The sequence below is a fragment of the Peromyscus eremicus genome, chromosome 7 (assembly GCF_949786415.1).
Source record: "Peromyscus eremicus chromosome 7, PerEre_H2_v1, whole genome shotgun sequence".
Taxonomy (NCBI): Eukaryota; Metazoa; Chordata; class Mammalia; order Rodentia; family Cricetidae; genus Peromyscus; species Peromyscus eremicus.
Window position 1 is genome coordinate 17,248,842 of NC_081422.1, and position 22,155 is coordinate 17,270,996.

General features: G+C 51.2%; 1 protein-coding gene across 13 annotated transcripts in view; it reads left to right on the top strand.

Moving 5' to 3' along the window:
* Positions 1-19,748, top strand: part of Ilf3 (interleukin enhancer binding factor 3) — a 45,844-nt gene extending 26,096 nt beyond the window's left edge. For 2 of the 13 annotated variants that reach the window (XM_059267430.1, XM_059267431.1), the window contains exons 2-21: positions 2,118-2,217; positions 2,543-2,581; positions 2,951-3,195; positions 3,667-3,844; positions 6,601-6,748; positions 7,997-8,088; positions 8,493-8,588; positions 9,242-9,353; positions 9,777-9,874; positions 10,422-10,533; positions 10,621-10,731; positions 11,652-11,851; positions 12,172-12,339; positions 13,598-13,735; positions 13,895-14,071; positions 14,163-14,319; positions 14,441-14,494; positions 17,659-18,024; positions 18,596-18,724; positions 19,081-19,748. In XM_059267430.1, the coding sequence (XP_059123413.1) occupies positions 2,215-2,217; positions 2,543-2,581; positions 2,951-3,195; positions 3,667-3,844; positions 6,601-6,748; positions 7,997-8,088; positions 8,493-8,588; positions 9,242-9,353; positions 9,777-9,874; positions 10,422-10,533; positions 10,621-10,731; positions 11,652-11,851; positions 12,172-12,339; positions 13,598-13,735; positions 13,895-14,071; positions 14,163-14,319; positions 14,441-14,494; positions 17,659-18,024; positions 18,596-18,724; positions 19,081-19,217 (2,760 nt within the window). In that variant the 5' untranslated portion in view covers positions 2,118-2,214 and the 3' untranslated portion in view covers positions 19,218-19,748. Of the gene's footprint in view, positions 1-2,117; positions 2,218-2,542; positions 2,582-2,950; positions 3,196-3,666; positions 3,845-6,600; positions 6,749-7,996; positions 8,089-8,492; positions 8,589-9,241; positions 9,354-9,776; positions 9,875-10,421; positions 10,534-10,620; positions 10,732-11,651; positions 11,852-12,171; positions 12,340-13,597; positions 13,736-13,894; positions 14,072-14,162; positions 14,320-14,440; positions 14,495-14,946; positions 16,395-17,658; positions 18,025-18,595; positions 18,725-19,080 lie in introns of those variants that run through there. The other 11 variants (XM_059267437.1, XM_059267438.1, XM_059267433.1 and 8 more) reach the window with 10 other exon arrangements.
* Positions 19,749-22,155: the final 2,407 nt, after the last annotated feature.

Sequence of the window (22,155 nt, forward strand, 5' to 3'; positions counted from 1 at the left end):
CACTCCAGAGACCTGAGTCCTTGCACAGGCTCGCTCACTGAATCTGGAGCTAGGCTGTCAGCAGAAAGCTGTAGCCATCCTTCTGTCTCTGACCCACACACTGCTGGGATTACAGACTTAGTACATGAGTGTTGGGGATTCACCCCCGGTGCTCATGCTTGCTTAGCAAGTGCCTTTATCCAGGAGGCCATCCTTTGCCCTGTCTGTTTATTGAGATAAGAGTTTTGCTCGGTAGTTTAGGCTGGCCTCAACTTTTACACCCCTTGGCTTCTGCTTCCTGAATACAGGGCTACAGGGGAGTACTGCCATTTCTAACAAGCAGTTTTCTTTCTTTTCTTTTTTCTTTTTTTCTTTTTGAGACAGGGTTTCTCTGTAACCCTGGCTGTCCTGGAATTTGCTCTGTAGACCCAGTCTGTCCTCTATCACACAGTACTCCTTCTGTTCCTGTCCTCACAAAGTGCTAGGATTGTACAAGAATAGCACCCATATTTTGATGAACATTTCTACTTGCAACATTTTTTTGGTAGCTTCTTAATCTTATGTTTTACTTACTTGATTTTTCAAAAAAAGTTTTTTTTGAGACAGAGTTTCTTTGTCTAACTATCCTGGCTGTCCTGGAACTCTAGACCAGGCTAGCCTTAAACTCACAGAGATCCTCCTGCCTCTACCTCCTGAGTGCTGGGATTAAAGGTGTTCACCACCATCAACTGGCTGATTCTTTCAAATTTTTGTATTGCATTTATCTGCACAGGGGAGGAATGTGCTGTGGCTCACATGTGGTCAAGGGACAACTTGTGGATCTATCCTTCTACTGTGTGGGCCCTAGGGTTTAAACTCAGGCCATCAGGCTTGATGGCAACCCATCAGTCCATCTTGCCAGCCCTCCTCCTTTGTGTTTTGTTTTGTTTTGTTTTGTTTTTGCCAGGATGTTGCCCTGTAGCTCATTCTGGCCTTGAACTCCAGACATCCTACCTGGATCACTTATGTGTGCCCTGATTCCCTATTTATTACATGATGTTTTGAGTTTCCGGTTTAGTGCTGGGATAACACCCAGTGCCTGCAGTAGTAAAGCTAACACAGCCTCTGTTCCGCCTCCTGCTTGAGTTTATTTATAAAGCCCAGCATGCTTGGGTGGTGGAGTATAGGCAGTGGAACGAGCACGGGTTTAGCTATATGAGTCTCTGGTTGAGTCTGGAACTACAGACTAAGTAAAATTTTGATTTCTGTGACAAATGCCTCTAATCTAGCACTTGAAGGTAGAGTAGAGGAGAATCCCGAAGTGAAGGTCATATTCCCCTGTGTAGCAAATTTGAGACCAGCCTTAGCTACCAGAGGTCCTGCCTTGAAAAACCAACCCTGGGAGGGAGATGGCCTGATGGATAGGAGTGCTTGCTGCACAGGCATGAAGACCTGAGCTAGAATTCCCAGTGTCCTTGTAAGAAGCTGGCTGGACATGGCCTCAAGATGGAGCCCTACTGTTGTGGGTGGGGCAGAGACAGGAGGGTACCAGGGCCTTTTGAGTGCCAACACAGCTCTAGGTTTGGTGAGAGGCTCTGTTGCAAGGGGATAAAGTAGGGAATGATAGAGCAGGACACTAAAGCCTTCTCTGTCTGTCCTTTCATGTGTACCCACAAAGACTTGTGTGCATATACCACACATTTGCGAGATTGTCAGTGGTAGAGCATATGCCCATAGGAATCCCTGCTCTAGAACTACAGAAGAGTCCAAGCTAGGCTTGATGGTGCACACCTGTAGTCCTGGCACTTGGGAGGTGGAAGCAGAAGGATTTGGACTTTGGAGCCAGCCTGAGTTGCATAAAATCCTGACACCCTCTCTGCTGCCCCCCAGCATGCTATATAGGAAGAAATGAAACCCCCTCAGTGTGTGGCTGGATTTAGATAGGTCTTCTGGAATCCTGGAATCCTGCTGTCTTCCTGTGAAGGGAAATTGGAGTGAGTTGTTTGTTGCCCTGGCTTGGCTCCCTGGGAAGACAGATGTGTCCTGCTGTGATCTAGCCCTTTGTGAGCTGAGCCTTCATTCTTACTACCAAGTATATGGCTGCTGGGAGCATGTGTCTCTGGGGTATTTAAAACTAAAAAGGTTTTCTGGTCTTATAGATAGTTGAAGTATTGGTAACACCAAGGAAAGCTGTCACAATTTGAAAAGATAATCCAAGACTGATTTCCAGACACTACAAGAAAAAAGGAAGGAAAAATGGTAAGACAATTTTTTTCTTTGATCATAGACACTATTTTTTCACTTATATACAAAGATACCCATAGCATGTCCCCAAAGCATTTGCTGCTATTAGCATTTTGTCTTAAGACATTTTAAATTCCTTAAAATAATTACGTGTCACGATGTGAATACAGTAGTCCCCCCTTAGCCGTGTTCTCGCTTCCCGCGGATTCAGTTACCTGCGGTCCACCGCAGTCTGAAAATATTAAGTGGAAATTTCCAGAAAGAAAAAAAATTGCTAAGTTTTAAATTGTGCGCCATCCTGATGCCTGCGTCATTCACCTCACTTCATCTCATCACGTAGGCATTGTACCATCATCACTTCATCACAAGAAGAAGAAGGGTGAGTAGGATGAGCAGCTACTTGGAGGGAGACCACATTCACATTCCGTCCTAAGCCCTTCCTGTGCCCGATTGACCAATTAAAACTATCATACCTGTGTGTGTAGAGGTTAAACCCGACCACATTTTGATTTTGGTGCTGTCCGCGGTTTAAGGCATCCACTGGGGTCTTGAAATGTGTACCCCGCGGATAAGGGGGACTACTGTAGTGTAGCGAGCGATACGTAAAGTGCCCCGTTTCTGCTGCTGCTTGAGAGTCTCCTCTCAGGCTGCGGGCCATATTCCCATAGTCTGTCTTCTGTGAAGGATGGAATGGTACTAAGTGGTGAGGGGTGGGCTGCTGGCTGTCCTTGCGTCATTTTTAGCGTAGTTTTCACATTTCCAGCGTCCCATGAGAATTTTTGTGAACGATGATCGCCATGTGATGGCAAAGCATTCTTCAGTGTACCCAACGCAAGAGGAGCTGGAGGCCGTACAGAATATGGTATCTCACACTGAGCGGGCCCTCAAGGCTGTCTCTGACTGGATTGATGAGCAGGAGAAGGGCGGCAGCGAGCTCGCTGAGGCAGAAAATATGGATACGCCCCCAGACGATGAGAGCAAAGAAGGGGCTGGGTGAGTCTCAAGGTGTCCCCTCCCTCCCTCCCTCCCTCCCTCCCCCCCCTCCCCCTCTCTCTCTCTCTCTCTCTCTCTCTCTCTCTCTCTGGGTGTGTGGGTGTGTGTAGGAAGGCGGCTCAGGCCTTTTCAGGCAGGGTCTCATGTCGCCCAGACTTGCTACCTCACTAGGTACTGAAGCCTGCACTTGAGTTCCTGATGCCTCCTGCCTCTGTCTTGCCTAGCTCTTCTAGTGTTTTTTTGTGACAGGATCTCATGGGATAGCCCATGCTGACCTTCAACTTACTTTGCAGCCCAAGGTAGCATCAAAACCACAGAGGTCCTTCTGCCTCAGCCTCCTGAGTGCTGGGATTACAGGTCTGTGTCACTATGTGGCACAGCTAAGCTAGCATCTCTCCTAAGAAGTGACAGTCTCCCTGGGTTCTGGCTAGGTTGGCTTCCCATTGAGCCCGACTTTTGTCTGTCTCTCAGGGAACAGAAGGCGGAACACATGACTAGGACCCTGAGGGGCGTGATGCGGGTCGGCCTGGTAGCCAAGGGTCTTCTGCTCAAGGGGGACTTGGATCTGGAGCTGGTTCTGCTCTGTAAGGAGAAGCCCACAACTGCCCTTCTGGACAAGGTGGCTGACAACCTGGCCATCCAGCTCACTGTGAGTCGTCACCACCACCACCACCACCACCACCACCACCACCATGCCAGAGGGGGTCCTAGCGCTTGTGGAGAAGATGGTCAGAGGAAGAGAGGGCCTATCTGTGTCATGTGCCAGGGAGCACCTCTTGTATCTGCCATGTGTTCAACTTGATAACGAGCAGGTCACCACAGAGCCTTTGAGGGCCTGTGGGAAATCATCCGCTGCTTATAGTGGTGCACAGTCTGCTAGTTGTTAGTTAAAGCCTTGTGCCCTCATGTGTGAAGCCTGGACTATTGGGCTAGAATAAAAATACCATGTGTAGGCTGCATGGGATGAAGGAAGGAAGGAAGGAAGGGCATTAACTCTTCGTGGGTCAGACCTGGACATACTTAAAACTCCACTCACTTGGCTGCAGCTGGAGCTCAGTGGAAGAGTTCAGAGAGAGAAAGAGAAGAGGGAAAAGAGTGGTCGTGGTGGCTTATACCTGTAATCCCAGCAGTTAGGAGGCTGAGTCAGGAAGATATGCATATTCAAGTCCAGCTTGGGCTATAGAGTAAGACCCTGACTCAAAAAAACACCTCAGTCATTTCTTCTGTTACTAAAATGTTGCATAACTAATGGTCTTTGATGCTTGTTGAACATTTACTGAGCTAGACTCCAGGTCAGATGTATGTGTATCTACCTCCCCCACTTTCTTCGAGAGTTTGTCCATTATGGCCCACCCTCCCTGCCCTGACTTGTGGTAGAGTCTCATATAGCCCAGGCTGGCCTTGACATCTTTATCTTCCTGCCTCCAGAATGCTAGGATTATAGGAATGGGTCTCCCTGACCAGTTGTGGCTAATCTCATACTTGTCTGAGTGATCGGGGTGATGTGACATTCAGGAGCTGAGCAGCTGATCCCAGCATGCCCCTCTGGGGGCAGCCAGAGACAGCAGAGCTTCGTTACTGTCATTCTCGGAATTTCCAGAAAAGTTCTCCTAGATTTAACTTAAAAGATAAGCATACAGAAATTTCAGGTTGGTTTTAAGTATTGTTACTTTGCAAAGAAAAATGTCTTTGTATGTCAGTAAACATTCCATTTTGGGTACATGCTCGAGAGAGGTATGAATTGAGATCTGGAAGAGCAACAAGTGCAGAATGTTAGAAACTTGAGAGGAACTGCCACAGGTCAGACTCTCAGATGATTTCTCACAGCTGGGATTTCATGATGACTATTATCTCTTTCTAAAGATTGTTATGTGGAGCACATTGGTAAATATTTTGAGCGAAAGAGCTTTGTGCTCTCTAGAGGTAGTAATGGATGTGGTGGATGCCTCACAAGGCATGCATAGAGCTGTGGTTAGTGAGCTGCCCAAGTCAGGGCGGTGCTCCTTGTATCAGTGCTTCCTGACAGCTGATAGCTCCACCCTCTCTGGAGATAGGGAGAAGTGAGGCACTCCTTCCCCAAGTGAGTGGTTGCCAGGGATGCTTTGAACACACTGTATGACACGGGACAACCTCCTCAGCAAGAATTCCCTGATCCAGAGGTGAGCCATGCTGAGGTCGATTTCCAGGGCACAGGTCCTCTCTACAGTATATGTATGCACTTTCCTTTTTTTGAGACAGGGTTTCTCTGGGTAGTCCAGGCTGGCCTCGAACTCAGAGATCCGCCTTCCAAGTGCTAGGATTAAAGGCGTGCGCCACCACTGCCTGACCCACCTTACTTCTTTTAACAAAAATAGTTTAAGAGACTGAAATTTTTTCCAGTAACAAGAACTAGCTTATAAAGAAGTTGAGTGTGGACTGTTGAGCACCCTGTAGACCTGCCTTGCAGGACACACATGGTTCCTTGTCTCTCCCTGCCTGTAGGCTAGAGTAATGCATGTGCTTCTCCTCCATGTTGTCTGCTGACTGCTTCTCCCAGCATGGGACTTGTTGAGGCTGTGGATCCCCTCTGTCGTGGGCTTTGTTCTGTAGCCTTGAAGTGTGTGCATGTTGGGTCCATGTTAGAAATTAGAAGCCCCAGCCTTGAGCCAGCACTAAGGCTGAGATAAGAGAGCCACTGGCCAAGAAGAGCTTGTCTCGGAAAATGAGAAAAAAGACCTGGTTTTCTCCAGATAGGCTCTCCCTTGTATCCCAGACTGGCCTTGAGTTCAGTCTCCTGCCTCAGCATCCCTAGTGCTAGGGTTATAGGCATATGACTTCCTGGTGGCTAGCTGTTGCATGTATTTATTTTTACACTAGATTTCACTGTGTAGCTGTGGCTTGCTCTGTAGACCAGGTTGGCCTCAAACAGCAGGGTCCTCTTGCTTTGTCTTTAGGGTGCTGGGATTTCAGGCATGTATCCTGATGCTCAGGCTTGAATTTCATTTGGTTTTTGTTTGTTTTTAAATTAACATTGATTGGTTTTGGTGTCATTATGCTGCCCAGGCTTGCACTAACTTCCTGGGCTCAAGTTATCCTCTGGCCTCAGTCTCCCAGGTCACTGGAATAGCTGCCACTGCATTAGCTCCTTTCCCTCTCTGCCCTTGAGATAGTCTTGTTCTGTGGCCTGTGTTAGCTTTGAACTCATTATCCTGCCTTAGTCTCTGTAACTGCTGGGATTATAGGTATGAGCCACCATGTCTGACTCCTCCCTTTACATTTTAACATTCTTGGTGGAAATAGCTTCTCTGGCTACAGGGTTAGAGGCCCACCTAGTATTCATAACCTGAGACCCAGTGGAGTTTGTTAGGATTGTTGATTGCCTTACAGAGAAAGTGTTTTGAAAGCTACCTTCTTTTCCTCCTCCAGACTGTAACAGAAGACAAGTACGAAATACTCCAGTCTGTGGATGATGCTGCGATTGTGATAAAAAACACAAAAGAACCCCCCTTGTCCTTGACCATCCACCTGACCTCCCCTGTTGTCAGAGAAGAAATGGAGAAAATATTAGCCGGAGGTAGGGAGGCCGAGAGAGGCCAGCAGAACATTGCAGACTTGGTGTTCCCTCTCGCTCAAATGTGCTATTCAGTTTTAGAGTGTTCTGATGAGAGGGTGTCAGTGTAGCTCTGACTGCCTGTACTCTAAATTCATGTCTCCCCTTGGCCTTGTGTTCTTGGGAGTTGGACCTAACAGTGGCACTAAAAGTGAGTAGCACTTTGCATAGGGCGTGCACCATTTTGTTTCTTATGCTCCTTGAATGGTCTTGAACCTCCTTGTTAAACTTGTTTTCCTCTGAAAAAAAGTGTGTCCCCGGGAATCTTGCAGTGTTGCAGTGGTTAGCGGCAGCCAAATGGCTTCTCTATGAACGGCACGTAGGAGTAGTGATCCCTGCGGCACAGCCTGGGCTGTTTTCCTTTGGCCTCTGCCTGTGGCACTCTATGAGCTTCAGAGAGTCCAGGAGCTGCAGCGGAGTTTTGGATAAGGTTTTAAACCATTGTGCTGTCTTCCAGCCCAGTCTTTGCACGTCAGATGCCAGGCTGTTACTTCATCTCCATACAATTCACGATCTCTCTGCAGCCCTCCTGGGCCTGCTGTCAGGCCTTATCCAAATCCCTGAGAGCCAAACGACAGCCTAGCTGTACCGCAGTGGAGACAGACTTGTTCATTTCCCTTTGGCACATGTACCTGTTGCCAGTGACCAAAGCCCTCTTAGCTTATCCACTCAGGGACGCTGGACCTTTGACCAACAGGACTCTCTCTGTCAAGGCCTGGGGCTAGGGCAGTCCTGCCTGGTGGGCGGAGGTGGTCCCCTGTGCTTCAGGTGGATGCCTGTTTGTGAGAAGCAGAGAGGGAGTTCATTTCCACTCCCCCCACCTTTTTGTTTTTGTTTTTGTTTTTCCTATCGTAAATTCCAGCCTAGCTAATTTATGGGGAAGAAACAAGGGAACGGGTCTCTGAGAAGATAGGGTCAGCCTATCTATCTTTTCCCTTCCCCGCCAATTATGCCTTTAGAGTAACTTTTCTTTTTTGATTTTGGTTTTTGTGTCTGTGGTTTAAAATTTTGGAGAGGGCCTCCCAGTTTCTCTGACTTCCTCTCAGAGCAGAGCTGAGGGCACTTTAGCCTCTCCTTCCCTTGTCCAGGGTGGACACAAATTGAGATTGTGGGAGACTCAGCTGCCCTTTAGGAAGCTGCCACATCCCCTTTGCACCTGACAGAACCCCTTGGTCAAACTGTGCCTTGTCTTCTTATTCCATCCATGAATAGAAACGCTATCAGTCAACGACCCCCCGGACGTTCTGGACAGGCAGAAATGCCTTGCTGCCTTGGCGTCCCTCCGACACGCCAAGTGGTTCCAGGTTTGCATTTTGTTCTTCTCTTTGTCTTTCGGTAGAGAATGCCTAAGCTTGACAACATGGCTAACTTGGACCGTAAAGTGTCCGTAACTTTGACGGTAGCCGTGCCGGTCTTGTTAGCACCTGCAGCGTGCAGCTGCTAAAGGAGCGTGCCTAAAGCAATTGGACTTGACAACCCTGAGGAGGCTCCCGCTGAGCAGTGGGCTGCTTTGCCGTAAGAGTAACAGGCTTCCTTCCACACGGCAGGGAGCTAGCTCTGTGCTGGCCACACACTTGGTGGCTGTGCACCCCTGCAGCCGTTTACCCTTGGCAAAGCAGCACCATGAGATTCGTGGTGTTGATGTGTGCCTGCTGTCCTGGTGTCCGTGGTGCCCTGAGTATGAAGAGCCTGCGCTTTCTTCCTCTAGGCCAGAGCCAATGGGCTGAAGTCATGTGTCATTGTCATCCGTGTCCTAAGGGACTTGTGTACCCGAGTGCCCTCCTGGGGTCCGCTCAGAGGATGGGTAAGGCACCTTATGATTAGGGCTGGGGGTAATGTTTGTCCAGGCAGGTCCTTTCAGAGTGTTGTGGCCTTCACATAGCTTCATGGTGTTGGCTTGGGTGGCTGTTGTGATCCATCAGACCCTGGGTCGGGGAGTGGGTGGGAGGCACAGTTCAGAAAGGAGGTGGGAGCTGCCTGGGGCAGTCCACTGTGACTAGTCCTATAAGGGTGGGTCGGGGTGCAGGTGTTCTTGGACAGTTTGCCACCAAGGGCCTGAGGCCTGGTCTGCCAACTGCCTGTTCTCCTCCTCCTCCTCCTCCTCCTCCTCCTCCTCCTCCTCCTCCTCCTCCTCCTCTTCCTCCTTCTCCTCCTCCTCTTCCTCCTTCTTCTTCCTCCTTCTTCTTCCTCCTCCTTCTTTTATTTTTTTAAGCTGCCTGTTTCTTAACAGCCCACTATTAAGAGGTTACAGTTTAACCCTAATTACCTCAGTCCTCAGTGTTGTCCCTTGGCCCATACATACTGCCTTTATGAAAGCCCCTGCCTAGATGTCTGATGCTGGACTTTCACCTCACTGGCTGGCTTTCAGTCTCGGGACTCCTCACCCCTCTAGCCAGTGATAGGGCTTCCTAGGGTGTTTCCTGCGGCTGCATGCTCATTGTCCCTCTTGCCTTTTAGCCACTGGAGCTGCTGTGTGAGAAGTCCATCGGCACTGCCAATAGGCCCATGGGTGCTGGCGAAGCCTTGCGAAGAGTGCTGGAGTGCCTGGCCTCCGGCATCGTAATGCCAGGTTGGGGCCTTGTGATTTTCAAGGGACAGGGAAAAGGACAGGGATGAAGGCCTTACAGCCACTGCCTCACTGGTCCACTGACTGGGTTAGGGATACAGCAGCTCCATGTCCCCCTGCTAGGGCCAAAGCACGTGACTACCCTCTTGCACCATCATATCCAGCCCTGTGCCGGGTCCGCAACCATGAATGGGGCGGACCCAGGGCCAGTGGTGACCCACTCCCACGTGACTTTCTTGCTCTGAGACACATAATTTATTTCTGTCGAAGGCTGGATGCCGAGTGGGTCACCGAGCTCGGTGTGTTTTCCAGAGCTGGGTGTGGATGGGGTGCGGGGGGGTAACACACCTGGTTCCCTCAGCCAACAACTCTTATGAGACGACAAGGGATAATCCTCTGCATATCTTCCTTGTTTCCTGCCTTCAGATGGTTCTGGCATTTATGACCCTTGTGAAAAAGAAGCCACTGATGCTATTGGGCATCTAGACAGACAGCAACGGGAAGATATCACACAGAGTGCGCAGGTATAGTCGTCGCCACTGCCACCGTGAGCCCTTGCCCAGTCTGCACTCACTGGGCATTTGAAGGGCAGCCCCTGGGTCATAGGCTCAGGTTGGGGACCAGGCAAAGGCATGGTGTCTGATACAGGGAGCCCCAATCTGGACTGCTGCTTTGTTCTGGTGCCACATGTGATTGTCTGCCTCTACCTGCTCGACTGCCATGTTGGCACAGCGAGGTCAGTGGGCCGCAGCTTTGCTGTGAGAACTGCTCGAGGCTCTTCCCCTGCAGCTCTACCACTTGGCTCCACGTGGCAACCAGCCCCCAGGTTGGGGTCTCCTGTACTCTTCTTGAGGGGGGTGGTCACAGGCTGGCACTCCCCCACAGCAAGGCTGGGCCAGAGCTGTCAGGCCCTGCCCTGGCTGTCAGGGGACCCCTTGCTGACCTAAAGGAGACTATTAGCAGCCCCTCCCTCCCCCCAGCTTCCACCCCATCTCAGAAGGCATTAGTGAGCGCACATGTGGTCACTGTGGCATGAGGCAGCCGAGTCAGACTCCTCTTCCCCTTCTCTAGCACGCTCTGCGGCTCGCTGCTTTTGGTCAACTCCATAAAGTCCTAGGAATGGACCCCCTGCCTTCCAAAATGCCCAAGAAACCAAAGAACGAGAACCCAGTGGACTACACTGGTAAGGACCCATGTGGGCACTGATGACAGGGCTCTCTCCAGAGTGCTGTTTGCATGTCTCAGCTGCTTCTACCTGGTCTCCTTTCAGTTCAAATTCCCCCCAGCACCACCTACGCCATCACACCCATGAAACGCCCCATGGAGGAGGATGGGGAGGAGAAGTCTCCCAGCAAAAAGAAAAAGAAGATCCAGAAGAAAGGTAAGAACATTCCCTGGCTGGTGCCCACTTTCCTCCGTCTGGCTCAGTTACTGTACATCTGGATGTTTTTGCCTTTTTTTTTTTTTTTTTTTTTTAAATATCCCTTGAAGGCCATACTAAAAGCCTTATTCATTCATTCGTTCATTCATTCGTTCATTCATTCATTTATTTTTAATCTGCATGTGTTTAAAAAGAATTTCTGTGGGGTGTGAATGTGCATGTGCCGTGGTGTTCATGTGGAGGTTAGAGGTCGACCTTGGGTCTGTCCTTGCCTTCTACCTTGTTTTAGACAGGATCTCTTTGTTGTTTCCTGCTGAGTAAGCCAGGCTAGCTGCCCCACAGGCCCCCCTGGTGATTCTTGTGCTTCCATCTCCTGTCTAGCCATGGGAGTGCGAAGAACACAGATGTGCCCTGTCCCATGTGGCTTTATGTGAGTTCTCAGGAGCTGAACTCTCGGGCATTCACAGCAGGCCCTTTGGCCTCTTAGCCATCTTCCCAGCCTTTGATTTTTTTTTTTTTTTTGAGACATGTTCTCTGTTATTGTTATGTAACTCTAGTTGCCCTTGAACTGCTGTGTAGACCAGGCTGCCCTTGATATTTAAGTATTGTGAAAACCTAATGTCTGGGACTGGTGGCTCACATCTGTGATCCCAGAACCCATGAGGTTAAGGGGAGAGAACTGTGACTTCCAGTCCAGACTGAGATTCAGAGTGAGGAAGGTGCTTTCTTCCCACCCCACGACCCCCAGGCTAGTAACTGACACAGGTGCAGTGGGAGGGTCCCATGGTGAGTTACACTCACACTGGCTGCAGGAATGGCTCAGGCCAGGTCACTTGCCCCAGAGTCATGTAGCAGTCTGCAGGCTTTGGCTTTTCTGGGCTCTGCAAGTTTCATCCCTTTTTACCTTGGTCTCTTCTTAGAGGAGAAGGCCGAACCTCCCCAAGCTATGAATGCCCTAATGAGGCTGAACCAGCTGAAGCCGGGGCTGCAGTACAAGCTGATCTCCCAGACAGGTCCTGTTCATGCCCCCATCTTCACCATGTCTGTGGAGGTAGATGGCAGTACCTTCGAGGCCTCAGGGCCATCTAAAAAGACGGCTAAACTACATGTGGCTGTAAAGGTAAGTGCAGGTGCATACTCTTTTACAAACGGAAAATGAACCTTCCCACGTAGGCCTCAGTTTGCAAGCTGACAGTATGAATCTCAGAAAGGGTGTAGAAACACGGAAGTAGATAGATTTTTGATCATTTAGCAAGTCATGTGTCACAGCTTCAGAGGCAACCTGAGAAACTAAAAGATGGGTGGGTGGGGAACCTTTGCAGGTAGCTAAGATTGTGCTACAAGTTACCTTAGGAAGCTCTGTGGGGTGTGGGAGGACCTTTGTAGGTGGTTCCTTGAAAGCCTTCTACCATCTGAGCCCTGGGTCTGTCTGCTCCACAGGTGTTACAGGACATGGGCTTGCCAACAGGCGCTGAAGGCAGAGACTCCAGCAAAGGGGAGGACTCGGCTGAGGAGTCGGATGGGAAGCCAGCTGTAGTGGCCCCACCCCCTGTGGTAGAAGCTGTCTCCAACCCCAGTTCTGTCTTCCCTTCAGATGCCACGACTGAGGTGAGCCTGTGGTGCGTGCTGGGAATGACGCTGCATGCATGGTGGGCCATATTGCCGGACAGAGCAGGTAGTCACTAGTCCTTATGTGCAGAACAGAGCCAGGCATGTCCAACTTGTGGCCTAACCTGAAATCCTGAAATCACTTCAGACATTCTGAATTGTTTTGCAGTTTTCTGTAACTGGGGTGCGTGGTTCTCAAACTTGAACTTTTTTTTTTCTCTCCATTTTATATTTTATGTATGTGAATCTTTTGTCTGTGTGTATGTCTGTGCAACACATGTGTGCAGTGCCCTCAAATCTCTTGGAACTGTAGTTAAAAAAAGTTGTGAAGCTAGGTGATTGATGGTGATGCATGCTTTTAATCCCAGCACTCGGGAGGACAGCCAGGGCTACACAGAGAAACCCTGTCTTGAAAAACAAAACAAAACAAAACAAAAAAACAAAAGGTTCTGAGTCACCGTGTGGGTGATGGGAGCCAAATCCATGTCTTGAGAGCCGCCGCCGCCGCCGGTGCTTTCAACCGCTGAGCCATTTCCCCCTTAATATAACAAGCCCTACAGCGATTTCATTGTATTATTACTATTTTTATTACATGCATTATTGTGTGTGTACACACTTGAGGGCACACATTTAGTCGTCATAGTATAACTTGTAGAAGGCGTTTTTTTTTTTTTTTTTTAATATTTATTTATTTATTATGTATACAGTGTTCTGGCTGCGTATATTCCTTCAGGCCAGAAGAGGGCACCAGATCTCATTACAGGTGGTCATGAGCCACCATGTGGTTGCTGGGAATTGAACTCAGGACCTCTGGAAGAGCAGCCAGTGCTCTTAACCACTGAGCCATCTCTCCAGCCCCATAGAAGGCGGTTTTGACTGAGTTTGAGTCATCAGGCTTGGCGGCAAGTGTCTTTACACATTGAGCCATCTTGCCGCCGGTCCCTGTGTGTGAGCTTGGTTGGTGTACAGTAATGTTTTACCGTGTCAGAAGGCTGGCCTCACCGGCCAGATCTTGTAGCCAGTCACCTGTGAAGGGAGCAGCTGGGGAAGTTGTGGGGTCCAGAACCTGTACTCAGGGAGCCAGAACGGGGTGGGTGGAGTTGGTGTATCCCTGAGACATGGCAGCTGGCATGCACACAGGATGGTCCAGATCTAGAGGCTCAAGTGAGAGGCCTTGGCTCAGTGGCTGTTGGGCTTCTGGGTAGTGGTGGAGTGCCCGAGTCTAATTTAGTGGGGTTTTCTTTGTGCTTTCCCTGAGGACGTCAAGCAGCAGGGGCCGATATTGACTAAGCATGGCAAGAACCCAGTTATGGAGCTTAACGAGAAGAGGCGTGGCCTCAAATACGAGCTCATTTCTGAGACTGGGGGCAGCCACGACAAACGGTTTGTTATGGAGGTGAGTAATCAGGTGGCTAGAGGCAACCCTGACCTTCCTGGGAAAGGAGTGCTCTGGGAGAGGCCTGGGCCTCTGCAGAAAGGCTTTAAATTAAGCTAGGCCCTCACACTAGAGGAGGTGCTGGGTCAGCTCAGTCCCCACACACTGTTTTTTCCACAGGTTGAAGTGGATGGTCAGAAGTTTCAAGGTGCTGGTTCAAACAAAAAGGTGGCAAAGGCTTATGCTGCTCTTGCTGCATTAGAAAAGCTTTTTCCTGATGCCCCCCTTGCCCTTGAAGCCAACAAAAAAAAGAGAACCCCTGTACCTGTCCGAGGTGGACCCAAATTTGCTGCCAAGGTGAGAATTCAACTTTGAGCCCTCTGGCCTCAGGCAGTAATTTGACTGATCTGAGGGTGCTGTGACCCCACTCCTGTGCACTCTCTTTCAGCCACACAGCCCTGGCTTTGGCATGGGAGGTCCCATGCATAACGAGGTGCCCCCGCCTCCCAACCTTCGAGGCCGGGGTCGAGGAGGGAACATCCGTGGGCGAGGACGAGGGCGAGGATTTGGTGGCGCCAACCATGGAGGAGGCTACATGAATGCTGGTGAGGGTCCTCCTCCTTCCTGTCACCTACGGCACACTCCAGGGATGGTGGTGTCCCTCTCCTTGGAAGGAAGGTGTAGATGGGTGCATATCCACCCTGGAACCTGTCTGCTCTCTTGCAGGTGCCGGCTATGGAAGCTATGGGTACGGCAGCAATTCGGCCACGGCAGGCTACAGTAAGTGTGCGCTCTCTCTGTCTGCACTGGGGAAGCTGCGGCGGCGGCGGCAGCGTAGTCTGGGTCTGAGTTAGGGTAGGTGGCTGGCCTTAGCATCTCTGAGGTTCAGGGCCACCAGCCGTACCTTTTTGCGGTGATTAGGTTAGCCCCGGCCCTCAAGTCCCTGTCCCCAAAGTGTGTCCAAACTGTCACAGTTTTAATGCTAACACACCCTTGTGTCCCTACCGCCTAAGTTCCTTTGAAGTCGGCTTTTTAAATTTCTCTGCTTTAAGCACCAGTCTTTGAGAATGCGCCTTCCTGCCCGTGCACTGCTCTTTGTCTTGAGAAGGAGCCTTCATTGGGGGGTCACACGAGCAGAGAAATCTAAAACCTGAATTTCAAATGTGGCGCTCTGTGCCCTTTTTCAAAAGAATTCTAATTTCTTCTCTCTGCTCTGTCTCCCCCTTTTGTAGGTGACTTTTTCACAGACTGCTACGGCTATCATGATTTTGGGGCTTCCTAGAGCGTCTAAAAGTATTGACACAAAATCAACTTTTTACTCCAATTTCCTCCAACTCCAAAACCCAAAGTGTCCGTGCTGTGTCCCTGTGCTTCTCTGGGTTCTCAACCGTGGCTTTCCACCGCAGCTTGTCTGAAACAGTTAGCCTGCAGGCCTAAGACAATGGCAGGTTCTGTCCTGAGTTTGCCTTTGACCTTGGTCATTTCGAAGTACACTCTAAGTGGACAAACCCTTTTCTCAGATTTTTTTTTCTTATTTTTATTTTTATTTTTTTTGTGCAGCCTCGCACAGAATTCAGAATTCTAGAGCCAGCGTTGTTCAGCATCAAGGCAAAAGCCCATCTTTGCTTTTTATGGAAAGCATTCCTTTATTTGAAGAGACAGATAATGGCACGTGTTAATCTACCTTTGTCTTAATTTACAGCAGGTTTTGTATGCATTTTTAACCTTTTCACAAATTTCCACATCTGATTGATGCCTTTGGCAGTGATGAGCACAGTTTCAGTACATGAGAATCCAGAGCAACTGACTTTTTCTTGCCTTTTTAAGGAGCATGTAACCTCTGGGATGGCCAGGACTTGCGTAGAGCAGGGCCTGCCACCTTTTGTAAATGCTCTGGTGGGTCCTGGGGTTAAGGGGTTCCTGTGGCTGCTTTTAGTTAAGAGCGTGAATTTGCAGAGGCATCAAAACTGCGCTTCCGTTACCTGTGTGAGAAGTGAGACAGGCTTGAAAGGAGAGAATAACGTGAAATTTTGCAAGTCCTGATCACAGCTGTTAATGCATGGACTTCTGGATTGGGTTTGGGTTTGTCTTTTTCACAATGGGCCTTTAAAACTGAGCTGGAAGAGGCCTGCACATTCCCAGAGTTTTTTTTTTCTCCCTAGCAAAGAGCTGGCTTTGACCCCACCAGGGTCTACACCGCCGGGCACCTAGAAGTTTCTCCCCATGTGTAAAGTACAAGGCCCCTTCTTTCTGGTGGGGATCCTTGTGATACTGTGGTTAGGCCTCTGCTCTGTAGACTTTGCTGCAGATCTGCCCCTTCTTTGACTTGCAAGATTTGATGTTTATTCAGACAAAAAAGTGGCCAAAATGGTTATTGTGTGACTTGTTCCCCAAGGTTTGAAAAGTCAGTGAAATTTTCTAAGACCTTGCATGATGTATTTTATTTTGTTTTTATTTTTTAGAACGTTATTGTTTGCGAATAATGTCTTTTTATACCAGGAAATAGTTCTGAATGACGTTGAAAACCTACCTTTTCCTTATTATTATTTTTTAAATGAATACATGTTAAAGTAATGAGCCCTCCGTACTGGTGTCTTCTTCATTCATGCCCGGCTTCAGGCAGGCCGCTCAGTCGCTCAGCATAGGACCCTGGGGAAGCCAAGGCAGGGGCCTGGAGGAGGTGCTGGGGTTGGGGTGGGGGGTGATCTGGAGCCCTGGGCTTCCCAGTATCCTCACTGAGCCTCCATGTGTTTGCTTTCTTGCATTGTGGGACACTTCCTCCTCTGTAGTGTTGTGGCTGTGTGATGGGGTGGGAGAGGTCTGTCTAAAGACAGGCTTGCACAGGGGCATTGCCTCTGCCTGTGCTTGTGCCAGCAGCTGGGGAGCATCAGCATGGGGGTGGGCTGTGGACCCACCAGCGGGTAGAGGAAAGGCATAGTGCCCTTAGGTCTCAACCAGGGAAGCAAGGTCAGGCTGTGTGGGAGCACCCTTCTCCCTTCTGCCTGTCTGGGGCCTAATGGGGTTCGCTGGGCTAAGGTCTGCATGCTGGGGCTACTTCGGGAATCCAGGCTTCTGGGAGCTCCAAGGCCCCTGTTGAGCACTGGACAATATTCTGGCTTCCCCTGAGCCTGGAGGTGGGAGCTTCCTCCTGTAGTAGGACTGAGGTGATGCCTTGGCCCAGCCCGGCCCAGCCCTGTTGTCCTCCTGCTCCTCTCAACTCCACCCAAGTCTCCAGTAGGGAGCATGTGGATAAAACCTAGTGATGAGAAGTGGGGGCCAGAGACCGTAGCGGCCACAGTGCTAGCTCATCCGTCCTGCCGTTGAGGCCCCATTCAGACATTGAACCTCAGTCTCAGCCTGTGCTTGCCTTCTCAGGAGACTGGGGACCCACTCTATGCCTTCAGTTGTGTTTTTCACACTAAGGACGGAGGTCTTGAGTCTCAAGTCACTGTCTTAAGGGCAGTTGGTCTTGAAGACCATGGTGGTCTTAGAGACCTCCATGGCAAGGCATCTCCTGGGGTCCCCAAGGCTTGTGCCTGTTGAGCAGCTCATTTCCTGCACGGAGGGAAGGGGGGGGGGCTCACTGCTTCTGGGTGCTTTGCTTTTCCTGTCACCGTTGGGGACATCTGGGTGGCCGTCAGCTAGTCCTGAATGTCATCCACGCTCGGAGTCCATCTCATTGTAATGTTGACATCTGCAAAGCTGCTGTCGTGCTGCTGCTTGGCAAAGACCCCTTGTCATCAGCTGAGGGTGAGTGGAGCTGAAGGCTGGGCTGGCTTAAGCCAGGCTGCCTCGACCAGCAGAGAGCCTCGTGCTCCGATCTGTTCCTCGCTGCTCTGCGCAGTAAGCTGTGGGCCAGCCTTCAGGGCCCACGACTGCTGCCTTTCTCCCCTCCCAGCCCTCACTCGGGGACCCTCCACCTGATCTGCTGCTTCCCTGTTTAGGTCAGTTCTACAGCAATGGAGGGCATTCTGGGAATGCCGGTGGTGGAGGCAGCGGGGGCGGTGGTGGCTCGTCCAGCTACAGCTCCTACTACCAAGGAGACAGCTACAACTCACCAGTGCCCCCGAAACATGCTGGGAAGAAGCCGCTGCATGGGGGCCAGCAGAAACCCTCCTACAGCTCGGGTTACCAGTCCCACCAGGGCCAGCAGCAACCCTACAACCAGAGCCAGTACAGCAGCTACGGCACGCCGCAGGGCAAGCAGAAGGGCTACGGCCATGGGCAGGGCAGCTATTCCTCCTACTCCAACTCCTACAGCTCCCCTGGTGGTGGTGGGGGCTCCGACTACAGCTACGACAGCAAATTCAGTGAGTTGGCTTTCAGGGTCCACTTCCTGGTGGGATGGCCAAAAGCCCAGCTCTAGCCAGGAACTGTGAGTGAGGCGCTCTGGGAGAGTGAGTGTAGGGAGAAACCTGGACGCGTCACCTTGGGCCCTAGGGCCCTTCCCTGTGGCTGAGGTCTCTGCCCCCATGCTGTGGCTAGGTACCAGGGTAGAAGTTGCAAGGCTGCCTCCTGGAACTTCCCAAGGGCTGTATTCCATCCAGCTCCTCAGTGAACCAGCCCCATGCACTGGCCTCCGGGCATCGTGTGCACTGTTGCCCAGTAGGGTTGTAGGTGTGAGTTTGTCCTCATGAGAGAACAGCAGTCATCAGGAGGATTGGGGGCTAAATAAGCGGTGGGATAGGGGGGCAGATAAAAGCATTGTGTCCCGGGGGAGAAGAGGTAGTTGGGAAGGTGAGACAGATGGACTTCAGAGTGGGTGACAAGCCTGACCCGGGGCAGGGTGACTGTGACAGGGCTCCCCACCAAGGCTCCTCACCTAGCTGAGCTGTCCTTGGCCCAGGCCCTAATCACACTGATTTTTTTTTTCCCCCTCAGACTACAGTGGTAGTGGAGGCCGCAGTGGCGGGAACAGCTATGGCTCCAGTGGGTCATCCTACAACACAGGCTCACATGGGGGTTACGGCGGAGGTTCTGGGGGCAGCTCTTCATACCAAGGCAAACAAGGTGGGCCCGGACAGCAAGTGGTCCGGCAGGGCACTGTGAGCGGGGCTGTGTGACAGCTGCTGCTGCTTTCCCTTGGGGGCTGGGCTTGGGCTCAGTCTTTTCGGGGGCCAGAGACCTCAAGTCCCCAACTCTTCAATGTTGGCAGCTACTGAACTGCGCTGTGGGGCTCCTGTCTCTGGTCAGTCAGTCAGCACTTGACGTCAGCCCTAAAGGCCAAGTTGTCCCACCTCTTGGGGTAGCAGTGAGTGATAGGCCAGTGTGACAAAGCAGGAGCCCACTGACTGCCACCCTGGGGTACAGCAGTGTGTAACTGTTGCCCAGACCTCTGTGCTAAGCTCCCTCCCTCCATCTTGCAGGAGGCTACTCATCACAGTCGAACTACAGCTCCTCTGGGTCCAGCCAGAGCTACAGCGGCCCTTCCAGCTCCTACCAGTCCTCACAAGGCGGCTACAGTCGGAACACAGAGCACAGCATGAACTACCAGTACAGATAAGGCCCAGGCTGCCCTCCCTCTCACCTCCTGCACCTCTGCCTCCAACTCGTCTCGGGAGACTGTCTGCACATCACCGGCGCAGTGCCCACCCGTCCATGCTGCCGATGTTGCCACGCTGTGAAGTGTGGTGGTCCCTGAGACCCGTGCCGTGACCCCTATTTAGCTGTGTTTGGGACTCCGTGTCTTCAGTGGTTTGTTAGTTGCCATTACACCTTGTCTGAGTAGTGTTGGAGTTGTTGCCTTGCGGTATCCCTCTGTCTGTTCCTGCCCGGTGTGCGTTCCATCGGGTGTCCTTAAAGAGTTGCAGAAGGGATACAGCATCTGTTAATGCTTTTGTGAAGTGAGTTAAATGAGCTTGCTTTATTTTAATGCTTTAGTGTTTCAGTTTTATAAGTGAAGATTTTATTTTAAAAACCAGTGAGAAAGAGTGGTTTGTTTTGTTTTGTTTTGTTTTGTTTTGGTATGTCTGGATCATTCAGGCAGTACATTTGAATTCCGCTGAATGTAGACAAATAAAGAAAAACAAAACTGCGCTTGTCGCAGGCCTTGCGATGTTTCCTCTTTCTGGATGGTGTTTCTGCTCCAGGTCATTGTTCACCTTATGTGGCCCTGGCTGACCTCAGACTTGCAGCAACCCTCCTGCCTCAGCTTCCCAAGTGCTGGGGTAACAGGTGTGAGCCACCATACCCAGCTTTTTGATGAAGTTTAAAATGTCATCTCACACCATGGCCGAGCAGACTGTCCCTGTAAGACTGTAACTCAGTTGGGAAACCACAGGGTGGGGCTGGGTAAGGTTCCCTAGGTACAGTCCTGCCTAGAGGTGCTATGGAAATGGGAGAGCCAGGGCTGAGACTTGCTAAGGGCAGTGGTTGTCACTGTCAGAGGCCTCTGCCCCCAGGTGAAGTCCTGCACTGTAGGGGGAGGGCATTGGGAAATGCTGCATGCACCTCTATCAGGGAAGGAAGGCCTTCTCACTCTGACCCTGCCCGCAGAGGGCCTAGAGGGCGTCCATACTAGGATTCCCCGTTGGGAGGAGCATCTCCACTGCTGCCGGCCCCAGCATGGGTGTCCCTCGGCCTGTGCCTTGGCCGCCCCCCCCCCCCCCCCCCACACACACACACACACGACGACTTACTCAGAAGATCTGTGTGCTACTCCAGGCTCCTACCTCAATGCAGGAAGTCAGCCAGGGAGATGGATCTTTCTGCTGCAAGAAAGGGACATGGGTGCCTTCTCAGGTTTAGGTAATAGGCTGAGGGAGGAGTCCTGAAGCCCAGTACCTTTTGAACTCCTCCGAAGACCAGAACAGCAACTGCATCCTCACTCAACTGGCTCTCCCCTCGAGCGGCTCTGGGTGATGGGACCCTCCAGCCACACTGAAGTTTCTCAGTGGACACTCAGCCAGCAACAAGGGATTCCACACACCCAGCCCTGGTGCATCCAAGCTCATCAATGTAGGAAGCTGGCTTCAGGAAAGTGTAGCTTGTCCCCTGAACATAAGAGAAGTTGGTGCTGGCCCGTCATCTGCACAGCTGGGAGGCCTTCCTCACAGTTGCCCTCCAGCCCTAGAAAGCCATCCCGGGGGGCTGCTGCCTCTTCCTCACCTGGTAGTGAGTAGGCAGGAGCTGGTTTATGATGGACACTCTCCTGGGGTGCTATTCTCCAGGTTGCTTTGAGTGGTATCTCATGTCATCTGTAAATAGATCTCTAGGAGTCTGAGCAGGAGAGGGCAGAGATCATGGTTTGTCTCTGATGATGGCAATGCACTTTGGGGGGGGGGGCAGGGGTTTCGAGACAGGATTTCTCTGTGTAGTTTTGGTGCCTGTCCTGGATCTTCCTCTGTAGCCCAGGCTGGCCTCGAACTCACAGAGATTCGCCTGGCTCTGCCTCCTGAGAACTGGGATTAAAGGCGTGCACCAACCCCCCACCCCCCCAAGCCCCCCCCACCCCCCCACCCCCCGCCGCCAAGCAGCGGCAATGTACTTTTTGTGTAAGCATAGAGTTGGGGCCTGGGCTTCAGGTGCACACTGCTCCCGAGTATTAACACTTGTCAGAGGAGGGCACTAAAGGCCACCTTTGGATTCCTAACAAGGATGCAGACCCAGGGCTTCCACATGCTTGAGCGGTGCTCCTGGGCTGCGGCCAGTCTCCTCTGCCAGTGTACTATCCACTTGATGGCTTTTGTCCCAAGGGTCACTTAGGCTTCTGGCCTCTGAAGCTAAACATCTAGTTAGGATGTGAGGCCAAGTCTAATAGTGCACATGACCTGCTGAGACCTGGAGACAAGTCACAAGAGACTTCATGTGTGTTGTTGGAATTTTGGAAACAGGGTCTCACTTCCCTGACTGGCCTCGGAACTTGTGGTGGACCTGCCTCCACCTCCTGAGTCCTGGGATTTGGACATGTGCCCTCACCCTTGGCTCACGGGCTGTTGGCCTACCACGTGGTTTACTAGGAGGCGCTTATGTGCGGCGTCTATGCTACACTGCTGGTTATAGTCCTGTGCTGCTGGGACCCAGTGGGCTCCCCCAGCTTGATAGCAAGACAGGCTAGGGGAGTTGGAGCCAGAAGAGGGCTTAGGTGCAGGGGTGAGGGAAGAGTATGCTAGGCAGAGGAACAGTTCAGAATGTTCCCGGAAGTTTCTCCGGCCCGGCCCGGCCCAGCGGTCAAGACGAACCTCTCCACGTCCTGCAGCCACTTGGTCACAATTAAACGCACAGAGGCTTATATTACTTACAAACTGCATGACCTATGGGTCAGGTTTCTTGCTAGCTAGCTCCTATAATAACCCATTTCTATTAATCTATATGTTGCCATGTGGCTGTGGCGTCACTGGTTGGTGGGCATCTTTTTGCTCTTTGGGCAGCTGATGACTTCCCTGACTATCCTTCTGTTCGAATGTACTGCCTAAACTTATCCTGCCCTGCCATAGGCCAGT